The sequence below is a fragment of the Prunus persica genome, chromosome G1, assembly GCF_000346465.2.
Source record: "Prunus persica cultivar Lovell chromosome G1, Prunus_persica_NCBIv2, whole genome shotgun sequence".
Taxonomy (NCBI): Eukaryota; Viridiplantae; Streptophyta; class Magnoliopsida; order Rosales; family Rosaceae; genus Prunus; species Prunus persica.
In genome coordinates, this window is record NC_034009.1 from 29,840,420 (window position 1) to 29,860,687 (window position 20,268).

A 20,268-nucleotide genomic window follows, 5' to 3' on the forward strand; every position below is an offset into this window, starting at 1 on the left:
GTGCAACTGATGATATCTCTCTCTTCGAGTCTTAATTTGAACATATCACGTGGGTGGGTGCAGGGGTGGGAGCTCGAAAGCGACCTAACCTAGCCATTCTTTTTCAGTATGTGTGGACTGTGTGTGTGTGTATGAGAAAGAAAAGAAATAAAGAGAGAGAGAGGGTTCTGAAAAACTTATTCATAGCTCTATGAGAATTTTGAGAGGGCTAAAACTGACCACCTTCATGAATATAGGTACCCTAGAAAGAGAGAGAGAGAGAGAGAGAGAGAGGTAAAAAAGAGAGAAGGGGAAGGACAATTATGTGATGAATGTAACAGTCTAACACAGAGAGAGGCTACATTTGTACAATATTTTAGAGCCAGCTGCTTTTAATTACCACCATAGAAGGCAACGCTTTGCTTTGACTGGTTTACCAAATGTCCCTTTCGTTCTCTGACTCGCTTCAACAATGTCTATCTTTTTTCACTATTTTATAAATTTATCAACAACAAAAATAAAATGAACTACTGATAATCTGTAAAATCATCGTAAGGTTAATAAAAAAGTATTTGAAAACTCTCTAGTTATTATATCTCTATCTTGTCAATTTCATTCCATTCCATCAAACACTTCTCTGATAGAAGGTTTGAGGGCCACATGCAAGTTGCAAATAAGCATTTCCGTTGATATTGTATATATATAATAGAAGGTTTGATAACAACCAGTGCTTAGTGAATGATTGATATTTGCTTGTTTGGCGTCAAAATCATTTTTTTTTATAAAGTTTGACTACATAACCCGTTTAGTAAAATAAGATAAATCTGTTTTTTTTATGGGAAATTGCTGCCAGCCACAACCATTTGGAGAATCAGCTGAGAGGCTGCTTTTTGCAGCCGGTGGTGTTTAATGAAATTTTCTAAAATGCCAACAATATCCTTATCAATTTAAACAAATTACATCAATTATCCTTCATATTCTTTCCCACGTACGTGCACGATTTACCTCTCCCCGCAAGCTCTTCGTCAGAATTTCAAGGAAAAAACTATCCAATTTGATTACTTAATAAATTTTCTCAAACCCTCGAATAATAATTTGGTAAAGAGATTCTATTTAAAATCCTACGTTTTCCATTTGCAAAACAGATTGCCCACAACAACAAAAACAAAAACAGACGGCCCACAACCAATTGAAATATGATTCGGATGATGAGAAAAGCAATGGGTGTTTTGTTTTTTCTTTGTCAAAGAAGAAAGATTCTTAAAAGTGACCATAGGTGGGACTCAACTGTTTTTGGCAAACTCGGAAAAAGCTCTGTATAGCAGAGGAACCTGGAAGAAGAATTATATGTCATCTGGAAGAATAACAAAGCTGTGGATTGTTCAGCCCAATCTCGATCCAAAGAATTTGAGGCATTTTCTCTTCTTTTTATTTTTTTTTATTTATTAAGGGAGGGAGGAAGGAAGATCAGAGACGTTGCCAATGAATACATTTGAGAAACAGAAGCTTAAAGACATTTGAGGCTGGACAATAGATAATAGAAGCTTCAAGAATATTTGAAATGCCAAACATGCAGTACACAAGTTCACAACTTGTTATTTGTTTACCTTTACTATTTTGTAGTTGAAATATTTTTGGGGTGTGTAATTCTTTGGTACAAGCTTGCATACATGAAAGTGAAAATCTTTTCTTTACCAAATAGTTAAATAAAAAGTTATTTTAAGTATCATGTCTATTTTAGTCATTATACATAACTACAATGCTTTTACATTATAGTTTGTCAAATACTCAAAAATTTGATTTTTGTGCCCACATCACTTTTAGCATATAGTTTACCAAACGCTCAATTGCTTTCATTCACAGCAAATTTGAAAGTAATTATTTTCACAGCACATCAATGTCAAACTGGCTCTTAATATTGTGGTAACTTTCTTATTAATGAGATTTTAAGGCCACATTTGATAACAATTTTATTTTTAGTTTTTAGTTTTAATTTTTAATTTCTTTATGCTAGAGTATTGAAGAAAATGAAAGTGAGAATGGGAGTGAGGATGAGATTGAGAGAGAGGATGGAAGGGATGAGTTACAAAATGGAAAATAAAAACTTGAAAGTGAAAACAATTTCAAATAGACTTCAGTTTTTAGTTTTCACTTTTAGTACTCATTCCTCCAATCATCCCCTCTAAATCAATCTTCACTCTCATTCTTACTTTCATTCTCTCTATTTTTCCTCTATATTCTAACACAAAAAATAAAAAATAAAAAATAAAAAATAAAAAATAAAAACTAAAATTGAAATGGTTATCAAATGGCCCCGTGAATATAAAAACACACACATCCTTAATTAGAAATTTTATTTTTTGAATTGTTGGGTGTTATTTTTTAAGTAGCTCATCCTGTCATTTCTAGATAGTTTTAATTATAAAAAATGGAGAGTGATGGTTATTATTATCAAGTGGCTTGATTTGTAACAAGAAACATTTGGTTTTGTAGGGGCTTTTTCGTTCCAGAAGCTGCAAATGGTCTAGGCTGCTGTAAAGAGTAAACAGATGAAGTTGCCCATGTGCCTGAGTTCAAGAATCATACCCCAAGAATGCTTCGAAAAGTTCATGGAGCCTTAGGAAGCACTTTGGTTCCCTTCACCAACAAGACAGACAATTGTTATAGATCAATTTATGGCTTGGCCTGAGGAGCTTATGGCATGAGAGCTATGCCTCCATGAGTTTAGCAATAGAGAGAGATTTGGATTTCTTATGGGAAACAGAGGTTCAGAACAAGCGAAGAGGGAAATTTGGGAAGATTTTATGAAGGAAAAGAGGGAGAGCTGGGGATAAAAGGATGGGTGGCTTGATTAGGTTTTCCAGTAGCTTGACGATCGCTTGGGCATGCTCTAGATCGATGTTTCGCTCGGTAGGAGGGCCTCCTTTTATAAGTGTTGGAAGCCCCTCTTGGTTCAGGAATCCTAGCTGACTTTCCCCAAATTTTGCCAAGTCTTTTCCTCAAATTCCCCTCACTTCCTTCAATTCAATCATTTTTGGTGAAAATTCCTTAATCCAAGCACATTGAGGCAAAGCATTTTGGGTTCAAAGGTTTTCCTGCAACTGACTTCTTCCATCCTAGGCGAGGGGCCTTTTGCTTTTCCTCTTGATTTTTCTACCAAAGCTTGCAGAGGAAATAATGGGTAAGGGTGCTGGTCTAAAAGGTGTCTTACTTCCAGCTGCCCGTGCATATGGGTTTTACTTGGTTTCAATGATGGCTTGGTTTTAATTTGATTTTATTAGAGTGCTGGGATATTTTCTAAGGTGTTGGACCATTACTCTAGGGTGTTAGGCTATTTTTTCTCTTTTATGCTTACTCATATATTTGGGCTTAAGAAATGGGCCTGAGTTTGGTGCTCCCAAGCAGCCCAAAACTTTCATTTCTTGGATCATTAATGGGCCTCACGAACACTTGTATCCATACCACAACCCGCTCAGCAAGCCCCACGTATTTGCGTGGTTTGAGCCTACTTAAGCTTGTACTATGGCTTAGTACCAAAATGAAGGTTTTCTTCGCTCAACGTTGCATGTTGTGTGGCATGTTTGTGCTCGGGCTCTGCCGCGGACTATGGCTGGGCCAAGCAGTACTTGAAGGGACAATGAGTGTAGGTTCCTGGAACCAGTACATTTTACTGGCTCGTTGCGACCTCTCTGCTTGGCAGGTTGCGTATTGGCTTGGCGTGGCATGCAGACCATGACTTGTGTAAATGCATACAATAAATTTTTGTGTACCCCGGTCGGGCTTCTTTCTCGATTGAGCGTTGTACTGGGCTAGAAACATATTTGGAACTAACTTTGAATTTTTCGGGCCTCAACAGGTTTTACTAATTTTCAATAAGGAACATTTTTACTCGCCACTTTAATTCAGTGTGTATCTTCACCACATTTCTTAAAAATTGACACATGTCTATTGGTTTAACTACAATTAACTGTTTATTTTTTATTTGTTTGATGACATAATTATGAGAGAGAAACCAGACTTTAATAAGATTTTTCATGATTTATCTTTATTCTAGCTCAGCAAACTTTTCACTTTTCTTGATTAATTTAATTTAAAAAATAAATCAAAACAATAGAAAGTGAAAAAGGAGGGAGAGAGCATACATTCTTATCCCAGAAAAAGAAAAGTCCCTTAAATTGAGAATTTATAATTTCTTGATTATCCATAATTTGGTGTTCATATTTGAGGACTTAACGGCTCCAAGAGTGCACTTCTCGACAATTGCAGGCTTCCCCCTTTGTTCAAGCGAAAGATAGGTAACATATGTGCTGCTACCTTCTTTTTTTTTTAGTACTCTGTATCAAAGCCAAAAATTCGACTATAACAACTCATGCTTTTATACATGCTTACCAGAAATTTTTCATTTTGTCTTCTCTTTTCTTGTTATATCAGTTTTTGTTTTTGTTTTTTATTTTTATAGATAAAGCGATGGCTTATTAAGTTTCAAAGCAAAACTACAGCAAGTCTTCCAACAAGACAAGAATATATGATCTTTTTGTGGGGGGGGGGGGGGGGGGGGTTTGGGGGGGGGTTTTGTGAAAAAAGGGGTTTTTTCAAAACCACTCCAAAGCTTGAGTTACAGAAGACCAGACTGGGGCAATTTTTGGTTTCCTGTTTTTTTTTTTTTTTTTTTGTTGTTGTTGTCAAAGTGTAACATGAACCAATTATTTTTTGAGTACTGATGGTCCTGCTCCATGCGTGTTAAAATTTTTATTAAAAGTGGAAAGTTTACAGGATTAGGATAAGGATAAATCAGGGAAAACTTCATTGAAGAATTGTTTCTCTCTCATAATAATGTAATCAAACACATAAGAAGTAAAGAGTTAACTATAGTTAAACTCAGAGACATATGATAATATTTGAGAATTGTGATAAGGATACACTTTAGGTTAAAGTGGTAAACAACAATGCTCCATTTTCAATTAGGGTGTGAAGGGTGCACACATGAAACTGCTTCCTAGAAGCTGAACACAGATGATGCACAGCACAGTGTAAACAGAATTGAGTGCTTGCTGTTTAGAAATTACATGTATTCATGCATGCTTTATAAGTCCTCATCCTCCAATTAGGGTGATATATAATCATTGTTGCTTGCTGTGAGCCGATGTGTTACACAAGAATGTGATTACAAAATATGTAAAACACTAACACCCGAAATATATCTAAATTTCAAAAATTATAAAATAAAATAAAGGGCCAAAAATTATTTGTTTGCTCGTGTGTTTTGTTAAATTTTAAAGAGACTGATCAACGGCCTACTACTAACAACACTGATATTATTCACAATTTAACCACCTAGCAACACCACTCGTCTTCTTGGATCATCTCGTGCCAATTATTGGGCTTACTAGCTAAGATGAAAATTAACTATCATGCTCAAGACAATTGGGCTGCACACTGTCAAGAGCCAGGGCTCAAATAAACTTTGGAGAGGTGTTCGGTAATGGCAATGGCCCGTTACTACAAGGAGAGGCTGAAGGGGTGGGCTGTGGTTGGGAAAGCTAGGGTGGGTATATTAGGAATTTCATTTTAGGTGGAAGGAGCCCAGTTATATTCCAGCCAGCCCAAATTTCAACAGTATATTATACATAACAATTAGAGAAAATTAAAATTAATTAATTAATTAGAATTTGAGTTTGTGACATTATAGAAATTAACTTGGGTATATATTAATTAATTAATATAGGACAAAGATCTGAGTCTGTCTCTCTCTCTGAGATGATGATCCTCTTATGTGATGTGCCACCGTCTTAAGCTTTGTAGCAAATCCACGACCACGACAGTCGAGACTTAGTACCCGTTTGACATTGCTTATTTGGGGTGATAAGTGATTTTTAAAAAATTTTGGGAAGCCCAACCCATTTGGTAAACTGTGAGAAAATCACTTATTGTTAAAAATTGCTGTGAGAGAAAGCTATAAAGGAAAGCAGCTAATGAGGTGCTTTCATTTTCTGATTATGCAGGAATCAGTTTCGAAGAGGAGCTGGGTTTAATGATTAATCGGCAATCTTTTTCTGATTATGAGTAAAATCAATACCAATAACACTTTTAACAAAAATTTTACCAAACGTCAAACTACTTTCTCTCACAGCTGATTTCTCTCACAGTAAATTTGACAGCGATTATTTTCACAGCACAGCAATGCCAAACTACCCTTAGTAGGAATCTATAAAAATAAAAGCCAATCGTAATCTGAGACTGAGAGAGTAGCTTTAGGCTAGCGATAGACAGCAAAATCGTAATCTAGCGTAAAACGGTGACCAACTACTGACAACAATGCATAAAACACGTACATTTAATGGGTAGAGGGAGCAGCAGATCCTTCTGTTTACGTACGAATTTTTTGTATATTTTACAGCTTTGTCTGAGATCCAACTGGCAAACTTTGAAATCTATTCCCAGCTCCATGCTTTTTCTTTGGCTTGTGCTTGTCTTCAACAAAATTAATTAAAACTTCAACCACCATCCATCAATCAACCATAGCCATGCATCTATCTATGGATTTTGTCCATCCACTCACATGCTCTCTCATCCGCTTTCATGCTTGAATTTATATACTCCAAAAACATCTTTACAAAATCGGAATTCGAACTTGAATACAAGTTCGTGAATTCGAACTTGAATATAAGGAGACGATTAACCGTACATCAAATTTCATTTCGATGAATTTCAAATCTAGTAGCACTTAAATCTATCACTAAAGCCCAAATGACTCGTTCATGGCGTTAGACCCATATCCGAGCCTTGATTCCGCTAGGCTTCTGGTTGGCCCAAAATTTAGGGTTCATCCATCTAATCTAGTCCATTGAACTCAAAATCTGAAACCCATTATTATTTTATTTTATTTATTTATTTATTTTTCTGATTTCTCTCATGTTAAATTAATATCTGTGATTTGTTCCGAAAGCTCCATCTTTGTCCAAATAAACTTCCAGTTGATGCATTATTATCTAGAAATCAGGCAAGACCAAACCAAGAGCTTCTTCTTCTATATACTTAACCCAAAAATTAATGCTTCGTACAGAAATACGTTAAGACTAACACACAGACCGTACGGCCTTTTCAGAAGCCCACTACGCGTCACTCCCTGTCCTCACTCTCATTGACTACTCATTTCCTCTCCTTTCCCTCTCTCTCTCTGCGCCCACAGCAATGGTGTCACTATTGTCTTTCTTCTTCGTCTTCTTCACCTTCACGAACCTCTGCAACTCCCAACAACCCACCACCACCAAAGATTACCTCCAGCTCCCACTTCTCCACAAGAAGCCCTTCTCCTCGCCCTCACAAGCCCTCTCCCACGACACTCACCGCCTCTCCCTCCTCCACGCTCGCCGCCACGACATCAAATCCCCCGTCGTTTCCGGCGCCTCCACCGGCTCCGGCCAGTACTTCGTCGATCTCCGCCTCGGCACCCCACCCCAGAGCCTCCTTCTCGTTGCAGATACGGGCAGTGATCTGGTATGGCTCACCTGCTCCGCCTGCACCAACTGCTCCAATCGCGACCCCGGTTCTGCTTTCCTCGCCCGCCACTCCTCCACATTTTCCCCCTACCACTGCTACGACTCCGCCTGCACACTCATCCCCCAACCCGACCCGAGTCCATGCAACCGCACCCGCCTCCACAGCCCTTGTCGTTACGAGTACACCTACTCCGACGGATCCCTAACGGCCGGGTTCTTCTCCAGAGAAACGACGACGTTGAAAACCAGCTCCGGGAGAGAAACCCAGCTTCCAAACTTATCGTTCGGGTGCGGGTTTCGGGTCTCGGGTCCGAGTGTCACCGGTCCGAGCTTCAATGGGGCACACGGAGTTATGGGCCTGGGACGTGGGCCCATCTCGTTCGCGTCTCAACTGGGCCGCCGGTTCGGGAACAAGTTCTCGTACTGTCTCATGGACTACACCCTATCCCCGCCTCCGACGAGCTACCTGAGAATCGGCGGAGGCTTCCCGCACGACGTCGTTTCGAAAATTCGCTTCACCCCCATGCTAGTGAACCCTCTCTCCCCCACATTTTACTACATTGGGATCAAGAGTGCATCCGTCAACGGCCGTAAATTACCTATTCACCCCTCCGTCTGGTCCCTCGACCGGGCCGGTAATGGCGGCACCGTCATCGACTCGGGAACCACGCTAACCTTTTTGCCCGAGACGGCTTACCGCGTCATCCTGGCGGCGTTTAAGCGGAGCTTGAGACTCCTTGCGAAGCCAGCCAAGCCGACTCCGGGCTTCGATCTTTGCATCAACGTGTCGGGCGTGGCCAGGCCGAGTCTACCCAGGCTGAGTTTCAGACTCGTCGGGAACGCGTTGTTCGCGCCGCCGCCGAGTAGCTACTTCATAGACACGGCGGAGCAGGTCAAGTGCTTGGCGATCCAGCCCGTGGATTCCGGGTCGGGTTTTGGGGTTATAGGGAATCTGATGCAACAAGGGTTCCTGTTCGAGTTTGACAGGGACAAGTCGCGGCTCGGTTTTTCACGTCATGGCTGTGCGCGACCGTGACAACGAAACGAGTCCGAGGCATGACTCGGGGCTGAGTCCAAACTCATTTTGTTTTCCTCTTCTTTTTATTTTTTTCCACCTTGATTTTAATAATTAATTGTTTCTACGTATAGAGTGAAATTATTTTTGGACATTGTGTTGTGTTGTGTTGTGTTGTGTGTGGGGAGGGGATTTGGTTGTTTTTGTTTTTCCTTTTTTAATTGGTTTTCCTCAACTCCATGTGCTGCTGTACTTATTTCTTTTCATTTTGAAATTTACTTAACAATAAAGTGTTAGGGTAGACGAGTGTGTTAGATTAGTTGGTTAGATTAGTTGGTTAAGATGGTGAATTCGTCTTCTCGTGTTAAAGTTCAAAAAAATTTTCTTTGTAAATTAAATTAATTTATAATAATTTAAACTATCTCGTAGATTATAATGGTGGGGGCATTGTGGTCATTAGAGGTATGGGGTTAAGAAATAATGAATTTGGGTCATATAAGGTAGCAGTGTACATGAGAGTCCAATGACATTGTGAATTAGGTAATTATAGCAGACAGAAGTTGTCACTTTAATCTTGTGGTCGTTACTAATAAAACCAGTGGGTGGGACACTTACAGATTTTAGTTGAGGTGCCAATTGGATTGCATGGTTTAGCTATCAAATTATTTTTGGATTTAAAAAAAATATTAAATAAATAAAGTTAGATGGAGAAAATTACATGGCTGTGATTGTGTTGTCCGGATCCGATTCGTCCGAGTTTGATGATGTCGTGAAATTGGAATTGAAGGTGCTTTTTGGAGCAATATTCTCTTGTCACGTCAATGTTAATTGACCATACCATCCATTTACAACTAGTCTGCGCTGTTCGCCTGGCCGAGGTGGTCCATTCGGGACAATGATATGATCCTTTTTTTTCTTTTTTCTTTTTTTGTCTTGTAATTTTCTCCGTGAATGACGACAATGCTCCTTTCTCAAGGCTGTTTTTTTCATTAATAATGAGAATATTCGATTTTGGTAATTTTTTTTGAAATATTTATTTATATATCTATTCTTAATACTAATAATATAAATAAATTCTACACCATTTAATTTTTATAAACAAATTCAAAAAAAAAATTCAAAAAATAACAATTGGTCATATTAAATTTAATTTTGATTATTAAATTACCTTGATGCCTATTGAGTGTTGGGCTTTTTTTTATGAGGTTTTGAAGTTGGGTTTGTTTTAATAAATTAATGGCGGTTTTGTAATTTCAAGGAAGTTAAAAGTCTTTTTGTTATGTTGTACATGGATTTTGAGTGTGTTTATAAAGTCCATTTCATATAGGGATTTTTTATAATTCGGACTTCTATATTAAGTATAATAGTGAATCTCCCAATTTTTTTAAGCTAACATTTGCACAAAAAAATATTACTAAATTAATATTTCGTTGTTAAATATCACCTACTTTACTCCATCCATAACACTTAAAACACACAAACAACTGAATGTGCATTGCAGAGAGAGATGGCTTTATTTTCATTCAAGAAGTAATAATATGGAGATTTGACTAAGAAGTTGAAGAGCATGAGACATATCTTATTCATAATAAATATGTCGAAGTAAAAATGTGACAATAAATAAATAAAAGAGCAGGATATGAGAGAGAGAGAGAGAGAGAGAGAGAGAGAGCATAACATAACATGCATATGATGTGAGGGAAATTACTGATGATCCTATCCTAGCTATCTTCTTCACAGCTGGCTAGCTGCCATGACTGCTCTCTAACACTTCAGCTGGGCCACCTTTACATTAATTTCTGTTTCTGTTTCTGTTGCGGAGATGAACATTAATAAATCATGCATATATACATATATGGACACAACACAACACAAACCTTATCCTTCTCTCTCTCAGTCTCATCATCAGTCTATGGCCGCAGCAACTCTCTCTCTCTCTCTCTCTCTCTCCAAAATACAAGTCATCATAATTGTCAGCTGTTGTATACATGTGATCATGAACACGAGCATGGCACATACAAATTAAAAAACACAATTAACATTCTTATTTATTACTAAGGAAATAATTAGGAACATTTCTTAATGTTATTAGTACTAATTAATAATGGTCTGCTTATAATCCTTTTTGCTTATGAATTCGACCATCTTGTGGTTGTGGGGTGGTGGGCAAAGAAAAAGTATATCAATGTTTGGTAGGATAATGCAGAAGCAATCATTCGTTTGCCACACACCAACAAACATTCCAAGAGACTAAACCTGGCTTTACTATTATGTCTTTGGCTCTTGCATTATCCAGTTCGCAGGCTCTGCATCCATTATCAACAATTTGATGGAGCCTACAAATTGTAAACGCCTCCCATTGTTTTCCAAATTTTATCAGGAACCCCACTTTGTTGGGTTGGGTCCAAAACACCCACCCTTCATTTGCCAAGCTCCAACTGCATCCATTTTGGGCCAACATTAACATTAACATCTGATTGATAAAGCCCACAAAACCCATTTGTTTTGTTGTTTCAGAAATAATGCAGGTAAAACTGAAAAATACACTAAGTTTTGTAAGGGGTTTGCAAGGTGTATGAAAAAGACTTGAGTTTTATTATTTTATAGAAGCGATATTGGAGGAGTGGGAAATCAAACTTAAAACTTGAGATGAGTAAATTATCATAACCACTTGAGTTATAAGTTTCTTGCAACTAAAAAGTTTTGCATGTATTTTCTTTGATGTATAATATACAGCATCAACTCCTTCTAGTTGGTTTGAAACGATTTCACGGAAATATCTTGTAGTAGAAGAAAAAGAAATGTAGGCGATTGCTAGATGCGGTTCTTGTTTATGATCAACTAAAAATACTTTAAAGCACCTTTGCTTTCCCATCCCAAAAAATAGATAGGGAGACCCTGCTTAAGATAAAAGTCATTAGGCCAAAGCCCCCCTAGTAACCTGGCAGGTACATATGTTGCACTTTCTAAAGACACTGCCATTTTCAGCTCCTCTCTCTCTCTCTCTCTCTCTCTCTCTCTCTGTGGTTTACAATATATATAGGAGTTACTTCACTTTCGGCTGGAGAAAAATGAAATTTCTGGTATAGTTGACAAAGACGTATGAACTGGTGGAGGGTATGATTGGAAGCAGAAGAGCACTGTCCCACCATGGGGACACATCCCTTTGGAAAATTGGGTGTTCTTGTCCTACAAATCAAAGGATCAACTATCTCCAACTCAATATTCTTGTTCATCCATGACTTGGACAGCTACTCAGGTATAGGGGTAGAAAAACACTATACTATACCCAGTCAAGCACAAGCACCATGGACTGCTTTATTGGGAATTTGAAGTTTTGTGGAATTTGGCTCAAAGCAGAGATTTTGTATGGCCCCACTCACAGATCCTATTGATCATCACATTTAGCCAAAAAAGATGACCGCCCATTCATGTTGGCTTCCTTTTGGTTAGTTTAGGACCCTGTGATTAAAATGTTGATTGCTTAACTTAATGATCTGCATTAATGCTAATAAATGGAGCAACATCAACTATTAGATTATTTTTCGAACAGTTAATTAAGTTTAAGAATAAGATGATGCCCTCGCTCGTATGAAATATTAGGTATGTTATAACTTGCAGGTTGCAGCTGGTGAATCTTAATTTGTTTGCTTCTCTGTCAAAAAAAGCAGTACCCAAATTGATAGGTAGGTAGGTTTCAACGTTTGATTGGAGTTCAAGTGTAGGCTTTTGGAGAGAAATGTATTTTGATAATGACTTAATGGGAATAATATTACGTATGTAAGAAAAGTTTCTGCATTTTATTTTATATATCAGCACAGACAGACAGACACAAGGGAAAGGATCCTATTACTTTATCTAATAAGTGACAAAAGGATATAGTTTAATTTAAATGAGTGCCTAATCTCTTCTCTGTTTTATAACAGGGCAAACTCAGAGGGTGCTTAATATATTTGCAGAGAAGCTTAAAGTTGTGGACTTCGTTACTGCTAGTCTTTTGCAACTTGCAAGCACACTAAGCTTGCCAAAAACCCCTTTTTTTTATATATAATTAATATACCACTTCAACTTAAACAATTGTTCCTCCGTACGATCTTGCATATGTATCCTACTATTTATTTGATATTAATTCGGGGAAAAAAGAAATCTGGAAATTGAAAATAAAGATGGGATGGTTTTTGTTTTGGGTACGTGACTGGTACAAGGACTGATTTGGATTCATCATAAATATTTTATTCAGTGACAGGTACAGAGCACTAGGGTTTGCAAGTGGGTAGCTAGAAATCTCTAGAAAGATAGGAAGCTGCTGAATGAGTGAAATGGGAAAACAAAAAAATACGTAGGCCAAGTACTAAGCATCAATTATGGAAGTGGAACCTGCCTTCCAACTTCCATCACAATGAAAGATTTCATGTTTTGTTGTAATTTGTGAGTAAGTACGATTAAAAATGTATTAGCAAATTGCAGATATTGTGGATTAAGTCAGTTGGTCAGGTCAGTGAGTTCGCTCCCTTACACTTAAATTTGAATAAAGTCTTTCGTTAACTCCCATAGCGTTTAAGTAATTTCTGATCCCTTTTTGGGATGGCATTGTTTTGTTTGTACAAATAAACCAGTAACGGTCACAATTCACAAAGAGCATATAAATTGGACATATGATCTTCTGTGCTGTTGGAGGTATGTCAGTCAAGCTCTTTTGTAATTTAATTTTAGTACTAGAACAAGATGTATAGGAGAGTATGGTTGGCCCACTAAGAATTAAAGTTTGCTTGTGAAGGTAACTTAAGGCTTTTCCACAAGAGATCCATCATGCGTGTACTTAACCCCTGGTTTTCATGATTGCAGACGAATGTAGGTTTTTTCTTTTTCTTTTCTTTTTTCTTGCTTGTGCTAAAATCTAAATATTTCATTCATAATTAATATCCACGAGATCCAACATGTAAACATAATTTGGTTTTTGTGTTTGTAAGTTTAGATTATTTGTTTTGGTAAAGACAGAAGACATGCATGAATGGTGGATAAGAAAAAAACCAGAAAAAGCATATGAAAGTGAAAAATGTGAAGGAGAATTCAAAGAGCACTCATTATTAGAAGGCAACAGACAACAGGTACTGGTAAGTTGCAAGGTTTCTCTCTCACGATGTATGTATGCCAGGAAATGCAGAGGAAGAGGCATATATAAGTTAAGCACCAATAAGCAGCAATAGTGCTCTCAAAGGGAACAAGCGTCATGACAGGGTGGGATTGATGTCATCATAAACCCCACATAGAAAAGAAAGCCCTTCTCGTGCGTTATGTTAGTGGTGCTGCAGCTATCATCAAATGTTTGAATCAGCATGCTGTAATATATATATATATATATATATATATAAGTTTATAATAAAAATATAATAATAAGCTACAAAAAGATAGAAAGATATATAAAAAGAAAAGAATTGGGACCAAACCAGCCATGCGTGTGACCAGTGACCACAAAGTGATATTTCTCTTCAAAGATAACCCTCTCCTCTCCCTTCCCATAGTCTCCAAGCCCTAGCTAAAATTTGAATACATATATTATTATATAAAAAATAAAAGTAAACTGAACATGCATAAAAAAAACAGAGGTTCCAGGCTAGTGCAGAAGAAAATATTAGCAGTGCCTTGTGACTGACCCAATATGGTAAAGAGAAGACTGCCGTACAAAAATGTAGGGAGAAGAGGTGCTCTAGAGTCTAGACTAGAGGAGACCTTGGGAATGAACTTGTTACTTGATGGGTTTTAATCAAACATTTTAAAGTTTTTAAAAAAATTAAAAAAATCTATTTACTAATTTAGCTAAAAGCTAAAGCCACTTTCACTGAAAATACATATATATATCAAATTAGTTCAAAGGGTTTAAGACAAAAAAGAAAAAAAAATTATATATTGTGTTGGAAAGGGGAATAACTAAAAGGTAACTGGCGTTAATGATTTTTGGTTACCCATGCTAGCTGCTTCTATAATAAACATAGGGAATGCACAATATAATACTGTAATGGGGGATTTAGGTAACTGTGTGATTACCCAGAAGGCCTTGACAGTGTGAGTAGCTTTAAGGCATGATATATATATTCCTGCATCTTGTTTTTACCGTAAAGACATCATAAGTAAAAAGAAGATGGAAACCTCTTTAGGCCCAACCAGTAACCAATAGGGGCAGGGGAAGTAGAGCTCCTGGTGCAAGATTAGGAGAACAATATTTGGCAAAAGGGAGGAGAAGCTATAAGCTTGGAATATCGTGCCAGTTGCCACACAACACAACAACAACAAAAGTGTTTGGAAACATCAAATTATTCCCTTCCCTTTGGTGTTGTTTTGGCCTTTCAAGTTTTAATGGGAAATCTTACCAACTACCAAATGATATACACTTTTTGATATTTTTCCCAGTCTTTCATCATTTTGTCCTCGTTGGAATGTGACCAAGAAATAAATTACAACAATTTTAATCAATGACATGTAATGGGTTATGAGTGAGTATGCATGAAGATGCCTCTCCTCCTCCCTCCTCCCTCCTCTCAAACTTCCCATGAATAATACAATTGTACAATGTGCAAAATCCTAAGGGAGCGGTAAGAAGCACAAGTAATATACAATCGTACACCAAGGTATTTGTAGACTGAAACCAAGGTATAATATTAATAACTTAGGAGGAGGAAGAGGCTAGAGGGAGAGAGAGATGGATGATGATGATGATGATGAAATGGGAGAAGGAAGGAAGTAGGGGGGGTGGAGTGTGTTCCAAGACACAATGATTACAAAGTCTTGGGGAAGCAGAAAGGGTTGGCATGGAAATAGCCAACAGTATGGAAGAACGTGGGGACTTGACCGAGGTATATAGGAAAGGAAAGGAAAGGAAAGGGCCTAATCAGAAAAGATGAAAAATGATTTAAATAATTATATGTATATATAAATAAATCGAAAATAAGGAAAACAAAAAGGAAAGCCTTTTATCATGATGATACTCTCAGCCTTTTTGGTCTTTGGTCGGTCGACAATCTGTGTGTTGTGTGTTCACTCTGTTTAATTGTGCTGCTTCTCCCTTGTGTTGTGTTTCCCATCCCTATACCTCCTTCCACTCAATCCACTCTCTCTCTCTCTCTCTCCCCCTCTCCCCCAAGCTACTACTGCAACTCACAGAGTGTAATTATTTGCTTTCAACCAATCAGAGAATGCTATTTTCTTTTACATGGGGGGATTACATTTTTGGTATTAAATTAATTTTATATGTGAATATAAATGAAAAATATATAAAATAAACGAGTGAATTGAATTGAATTGAATAAATAAAAGAAGGGATCCATCCGCACCCTGAAAGATACAGGAATGGAATGGATAGAGAATGCCGTAAGAAGAAAGGAAAAGAGACTAGCAGTACTCAACAGACTATATATTTAGAGTGGTGGAAAGGGTGCACAGAGTCGTAGAGACCACATCACGGTTAGAGAGAGAGAGAGAAAACAAGAGAGAGAGAAAAGAAAGTGAGGGCAAAAAAAAACAAAGGAAGCAAAAAGATACCAACAAAGCACGAAGGAAAAGGAAAGCTCAGTTGAAACCAAGGATAAAAAGGGTCATCACCCCCACAAACACAAAGCCCACAAAGGCGTGGCAGATCAAAAAACCTACCCCAAGTGATAGAGATAGAGAGACAGGGAGAGCCAAGCACCAAAACCACAAGAGAGAGAGAGAGAGAGAGAGAGAGAGAGAGAGAGAGAGCTAGCTACGGAGAGAGAACAGATAATCAGAAACACCAAAACCCTCCATCATTAAATCAACCAAAGGTTTTTGTCTCACATATATATTTTCTTTGCTCCCAATGTTTCTTCCTTGATTCCCTTTCATCCATTTCTCTTCAATTTCTTAGCTTCAATTAAAGCCCTATACTTTTGAGAAACTAATTGTTTAGAGCCCTAGCTAGACATACACAACCACTATATATATATCATAAGAAGTGAAGATGATGTGTGGGAAGAAAGAAGATCAAGGGGAGTGTTCTCAGTCTGTCCAAAACCTACAAGCCTTCCAAGAACACTTGTTTCTCCAACAACAACATCAGATGCAACAACAACAACAACATCAGATGCAACAACAACATCATCAACAACAAGGTATGATTTTCCCTCATGATCATCAAGCCCCGCCGCCAATCTTGCAGCCATGGACTCTCCCTCCGATCCACTCCTTCAACCCATCAGCCCACGACCAGTTTCTTCCAACTCCTCCTCCTCCAATTCCATCGTCATCATCCTACGCTAGTTTCTTCAACCGAAGAGCTCCTCTCCAGTTCACATATGACGGTTCAGCATCTGAACACCATCACCATCTCAGAATCTTATCCGAGACACTTGGACCCATGGTTCAACCCGGTTCCGCCCCGTTTGGGCTTCAAGCAGAGTTGGGTAAGTTGACCGCCCAAGAAATCATGGACGCCAAGGCTCTCGCAGCTTCTAAGAGTCATAGCGAGGCCGAGCGGAGACGAAGAGAGAGAATCAATAACCATCTCGCCAAGTTGCGCAGCTTATTGCCCAGCACCACCAAAGTAAGTTTATACTAAAAATGATTATCATATTTATATATCACTGAAAAGAAAAAACAAAAAACTCATATACATGTGTGATATTCATGCGTGTACAACATGTTGTATTTTATATAGGGTGTGACATTATCCCTTTTTTATTTATTTGTTTTATCATGATCGGCTATACATAGTTTTTCCAATCTAAGATCTTTGTGGATCTTCCTAAGATTCTAATTCGTCCCTCTAGGAATATGCATGCCTTCGATCAAGAGTCTCAAGACCTAGCTACCATTCATTAGGAATGAGCTACATTCCCTTTATGAATTAGCTTTTTCCATCTTTTTGTTGTTTCTCTTGGTTTCTTCATTCTGAGTCGTGTGGTAGTTCCGAGGTGAGAGGTAGAAAATGAAAAATGAAAAAAGAAAAAAACTGAAGAAAAGGGGAGGGAGGGGAGGGGGAATAAGGGTAATGTCGCTGGGTTGATATGATAAAGAGGAACCATGGAGCAGTTAAAAAGCTTCCCATGGAAATTTCTTGCCGGATATATCACATATATCACCCATCAGTCAAACCATGTTCGAGAAACTTAAAGCCAGACAAACTAGCACCCTTGTCAGTCAAAATATGCACCCATCCCATGCCGTTCCTTCAAAAACCACGCCATTCATTAAAATACATTAATTAAGTAGCCAACTTTCTTAATCTTTTTTTTTTTTTTGTTGGTTTCTGTTAGCGAGATATTGTTTGACAGTTTCAAGTGTTGGTTTCAAGTGCATGTAAATGCAGTATCAATCAGACATCAAATGTCGAACAAATATCAACCCAATACTTTTGTTTTGTTTATGCTGATATATAGACGGACAAAGCTTCCTTACTAGCAGAAGTAATACAACATGTGAAAGAGCTGAAACGGCAGACTTCTTTGATCGCGGAGACAAGTCCGGTGCCGACCGAAATGGACGAGCTAATCGTCGACGATGCGTCGGACGAGGACGGCAAGTTTGTGATAAAAGCCTCGCTGTGCTGCGAAGACCGTTCAGATCTCTTGCCCGACCTCATCAAGACACTGAAGGCCTTGCGCTTGAGAACACTGAAAGCTGAGATCACAACGCTGGGGGGACGTGTGAAGAACGTGCTGTTCATCACCGGAGAAGAAGACTCGAGCAGCAGCGGAGGGGAGCAAGAGCAGCAGCATCAAGTGCCGCATGAGCATCAGCAGCAGCAATATTGTATCAGTTCGATTGAAGAAGCGCTTAAGGCTGTGATGGAGAAGACAGGTGGGGAACATGAGCAGTCTTCTTCTGGGAGTGTTAAGAGGCAAAGGACTAATAACATCAATATCCTTAACTGAAACACAGACAGGTCTCTTTAACCAGCTATTATTATCAAGGCTAGTTAATTAATCTTCTTCTTCTTGTTGTTTTTTCTTTCGGTTTTTCTCTTTTTGTTTTTATTTTCTTAGTGGGATTTTGGGTTTTTTTTTTTCCTTTTTTGGTTGGCGTGTTTGGTGTGGTGTATTTCCGTGAGTGAACAAATGGGTCATGATGGTGTGGTTTGTGTACTACCTGCATTGCTCGAAAAAAATAGATGAGAGAGAGAGAGAGAGAGAGAGAGAGAGAGAGAGAGAAGATGAGCTTGGTTTGTTATTTAGGAAGGGAAAAAACAGTGAAGGATCTTTTTCGTGGGGAGAGAAACCTTATATAAAATCCAAAGATAGAAACCAAAATGCATGATGGAGTGTTGCTGTTTTGATTTGATCCGGTTTGAACTCAAAGTTGCAGTGGTGTTTTTGTTTTTTTCCACGAGTTTTGTTGAACACTCTCTATCTAATCAGAGAATTGATCAGACTAGTTATAGTGTACTGGTGGAACTATGTAGTGACGACGTAGTTTTGTCATATGGTACGTAATTAATGTCGTCCCCACAACACATTGGCCACCACTCACTCAGACTCAGCAGCAGGTACCACTCTCTTCCTACAATTCGTACGTGCAGAGTTTTTTTCTGGTGAAAAAGAAAATCCCTCAAAACCCTAACGAGCGAGCGAGAGAGCGAGGCATGCATGTTTCAGTTTCATCAGAGCTACCTATATGTACATATTCTACTACATAAATATATGCTTTTTGTATTTCACCTTTTGTTGCCTCTCTCGTCCTCTTTGTTTTTGTCATTTTTTGGAGTTTTACATATATATATATATATACTAATATGATGCAATGTAATATCTGTAAGAACCTGCATTGCATATAGAAAATATCTTCTTCCTCTTTTTTTTTTCTTTTTCTTTTATTCATTTTATGCTGCAATTTAATTATTATTTTTAATGAATTTATACTTGAAAATATATAGAAAAAAAATAAAGCGTTAACGATGCATTACCCGACAGTTACTGCAGTGGTGTTGGTTAAAGGAGATGCAATTTGCAGGTCGAAAAGCTGTAATTAGATATGCACCTAATATATATATATAGTTCATGCAAAAAGAAAATGTGAATGTTCCATATATAATTTTCTATTTTCTTTGTGTGAAGACCTTAAAAAAACAAAAAAACAAAAAAACAAGAGGAAGAAAATGAATGCATGTATATCATATTACTCGGTTATGTGAAGCGTCATTTGGGTTTCCATTAATTTGATGTTCCCGTGACATAAAATAAATACAGTTTTCACGTTAATTGGGTTCCCATGAATCCTTTGACTCGGAAAAAAGTAGCATTCGAAGCAGTGACTTGGACAATTTGACTGTGCCAATACAAACTGTTATGACAACGTTATTTGTTCCCATGCAATGTTATTAGTTCGATAGCCTATAGCAGTATAGCACACAAAGACGCAAGTTTAGATTCATTTGAATTTTAAGTGAGAAAAATACTCAAATGAAAATAATAAAAAAGGACGTTACAAGGCTTGGCTTTGCGCTCATGCTGGGCTGGGCTGCTTAAAGCCCTTGACCTTCGGGTCAACTTCATCCAATATTTTATTCGACTGCTGAAAACACGCTGACGTGTTTATTGACGAGTATGTGACGGAAGCAAAATTCAAAACTTGGCAATGCCCAGTCTGCAATCTGCTACAAACCTTTTTGTTTCCTTCGCCAAATCCAACCAGAGATGATAAAAAATCCAATTACAATTAATACGCATGTTTATTTTAAACGTAATTTTTTTCCTTTTGCCTTCTTTTGTATTTTAATTCGAATCTCGTTTTACTTAATTGCAAATACGACTCCAACCAACCCCG

At 37.9% G+C, this 20,268-nt stretch overlaps 2 protein-coding genes and 1 long non-coding RNA gene across 3 annotated transcripts; all 3 read left to right on the forward strand.

The window, feature by feature from the left end:
* LOC109946386 lies at positions 244-19,162 on the forward strand. Its single transcript, XR_002269536.1, has 2 exons — positions 244-273; positions 18,622-19,162. It is a non-coding gene; the product is annotated as an uncharacterized LOC109946386 (long non-coding RNA).
* LOC18790555 (aspartyl protease family protein 2) lies at positions 6,960-8,794 on the forward strand. The gene has a single exon (XM_007227533.2). It carries the CDS (start codon positions 7,171-7,173, stop codon positions 8,512-8,514), a length of 1,344 nt encoding a protein of 447 aa, XP_007227595.1. The 5' UTR covers positions 6,960-7,170; the 3' UTR covers positions 8,515-8,794.
* On the forward strand, positions 16,001-18,899 carry LOC18793925 (transcription factor bHLH30). The gene is made up of 2 exons (XM_007224198.2): positions 16,001-17,050; positions 17,886-18,899. Exons 1-2 carry the CDS (start codon positions 16,469-16,471, stop codon positions 18,378-18,380), a joined length of 1,077 nt encoding a protein of 358 aa, XP_007224260.2. The 5' UTR covers positions 16,001-16,468; the 3' UTR covers positions 18,381-18,899.

What these genes read in the sequence shown, in the direction of transcription:
- LOC18790555 (XM_007227533.2), top strand. Translation starts at nt 7,171, where the DNA reads ATGGTGTCACTATTGTCTTTCTTCTTCGTCTTCTTCACCTTCACGAAC.
- LOC18793925 (XM_007224198.2), top strand. Translation starts at nt 16,469, where the DNA reads ATGATGTGTGGGAAGAAAGAAGATCAAGGGGAGTGTTCTCAGTCTGTC. An exon ending in TATTGCCCAGCACCACCAAA is followed by an intron (nt 17,051 to 17,885) that starts GTAAGTTTATAC and finishes GCTGATATATAG; the next exon opens with ACGGACAAAGCTTCCTTACT.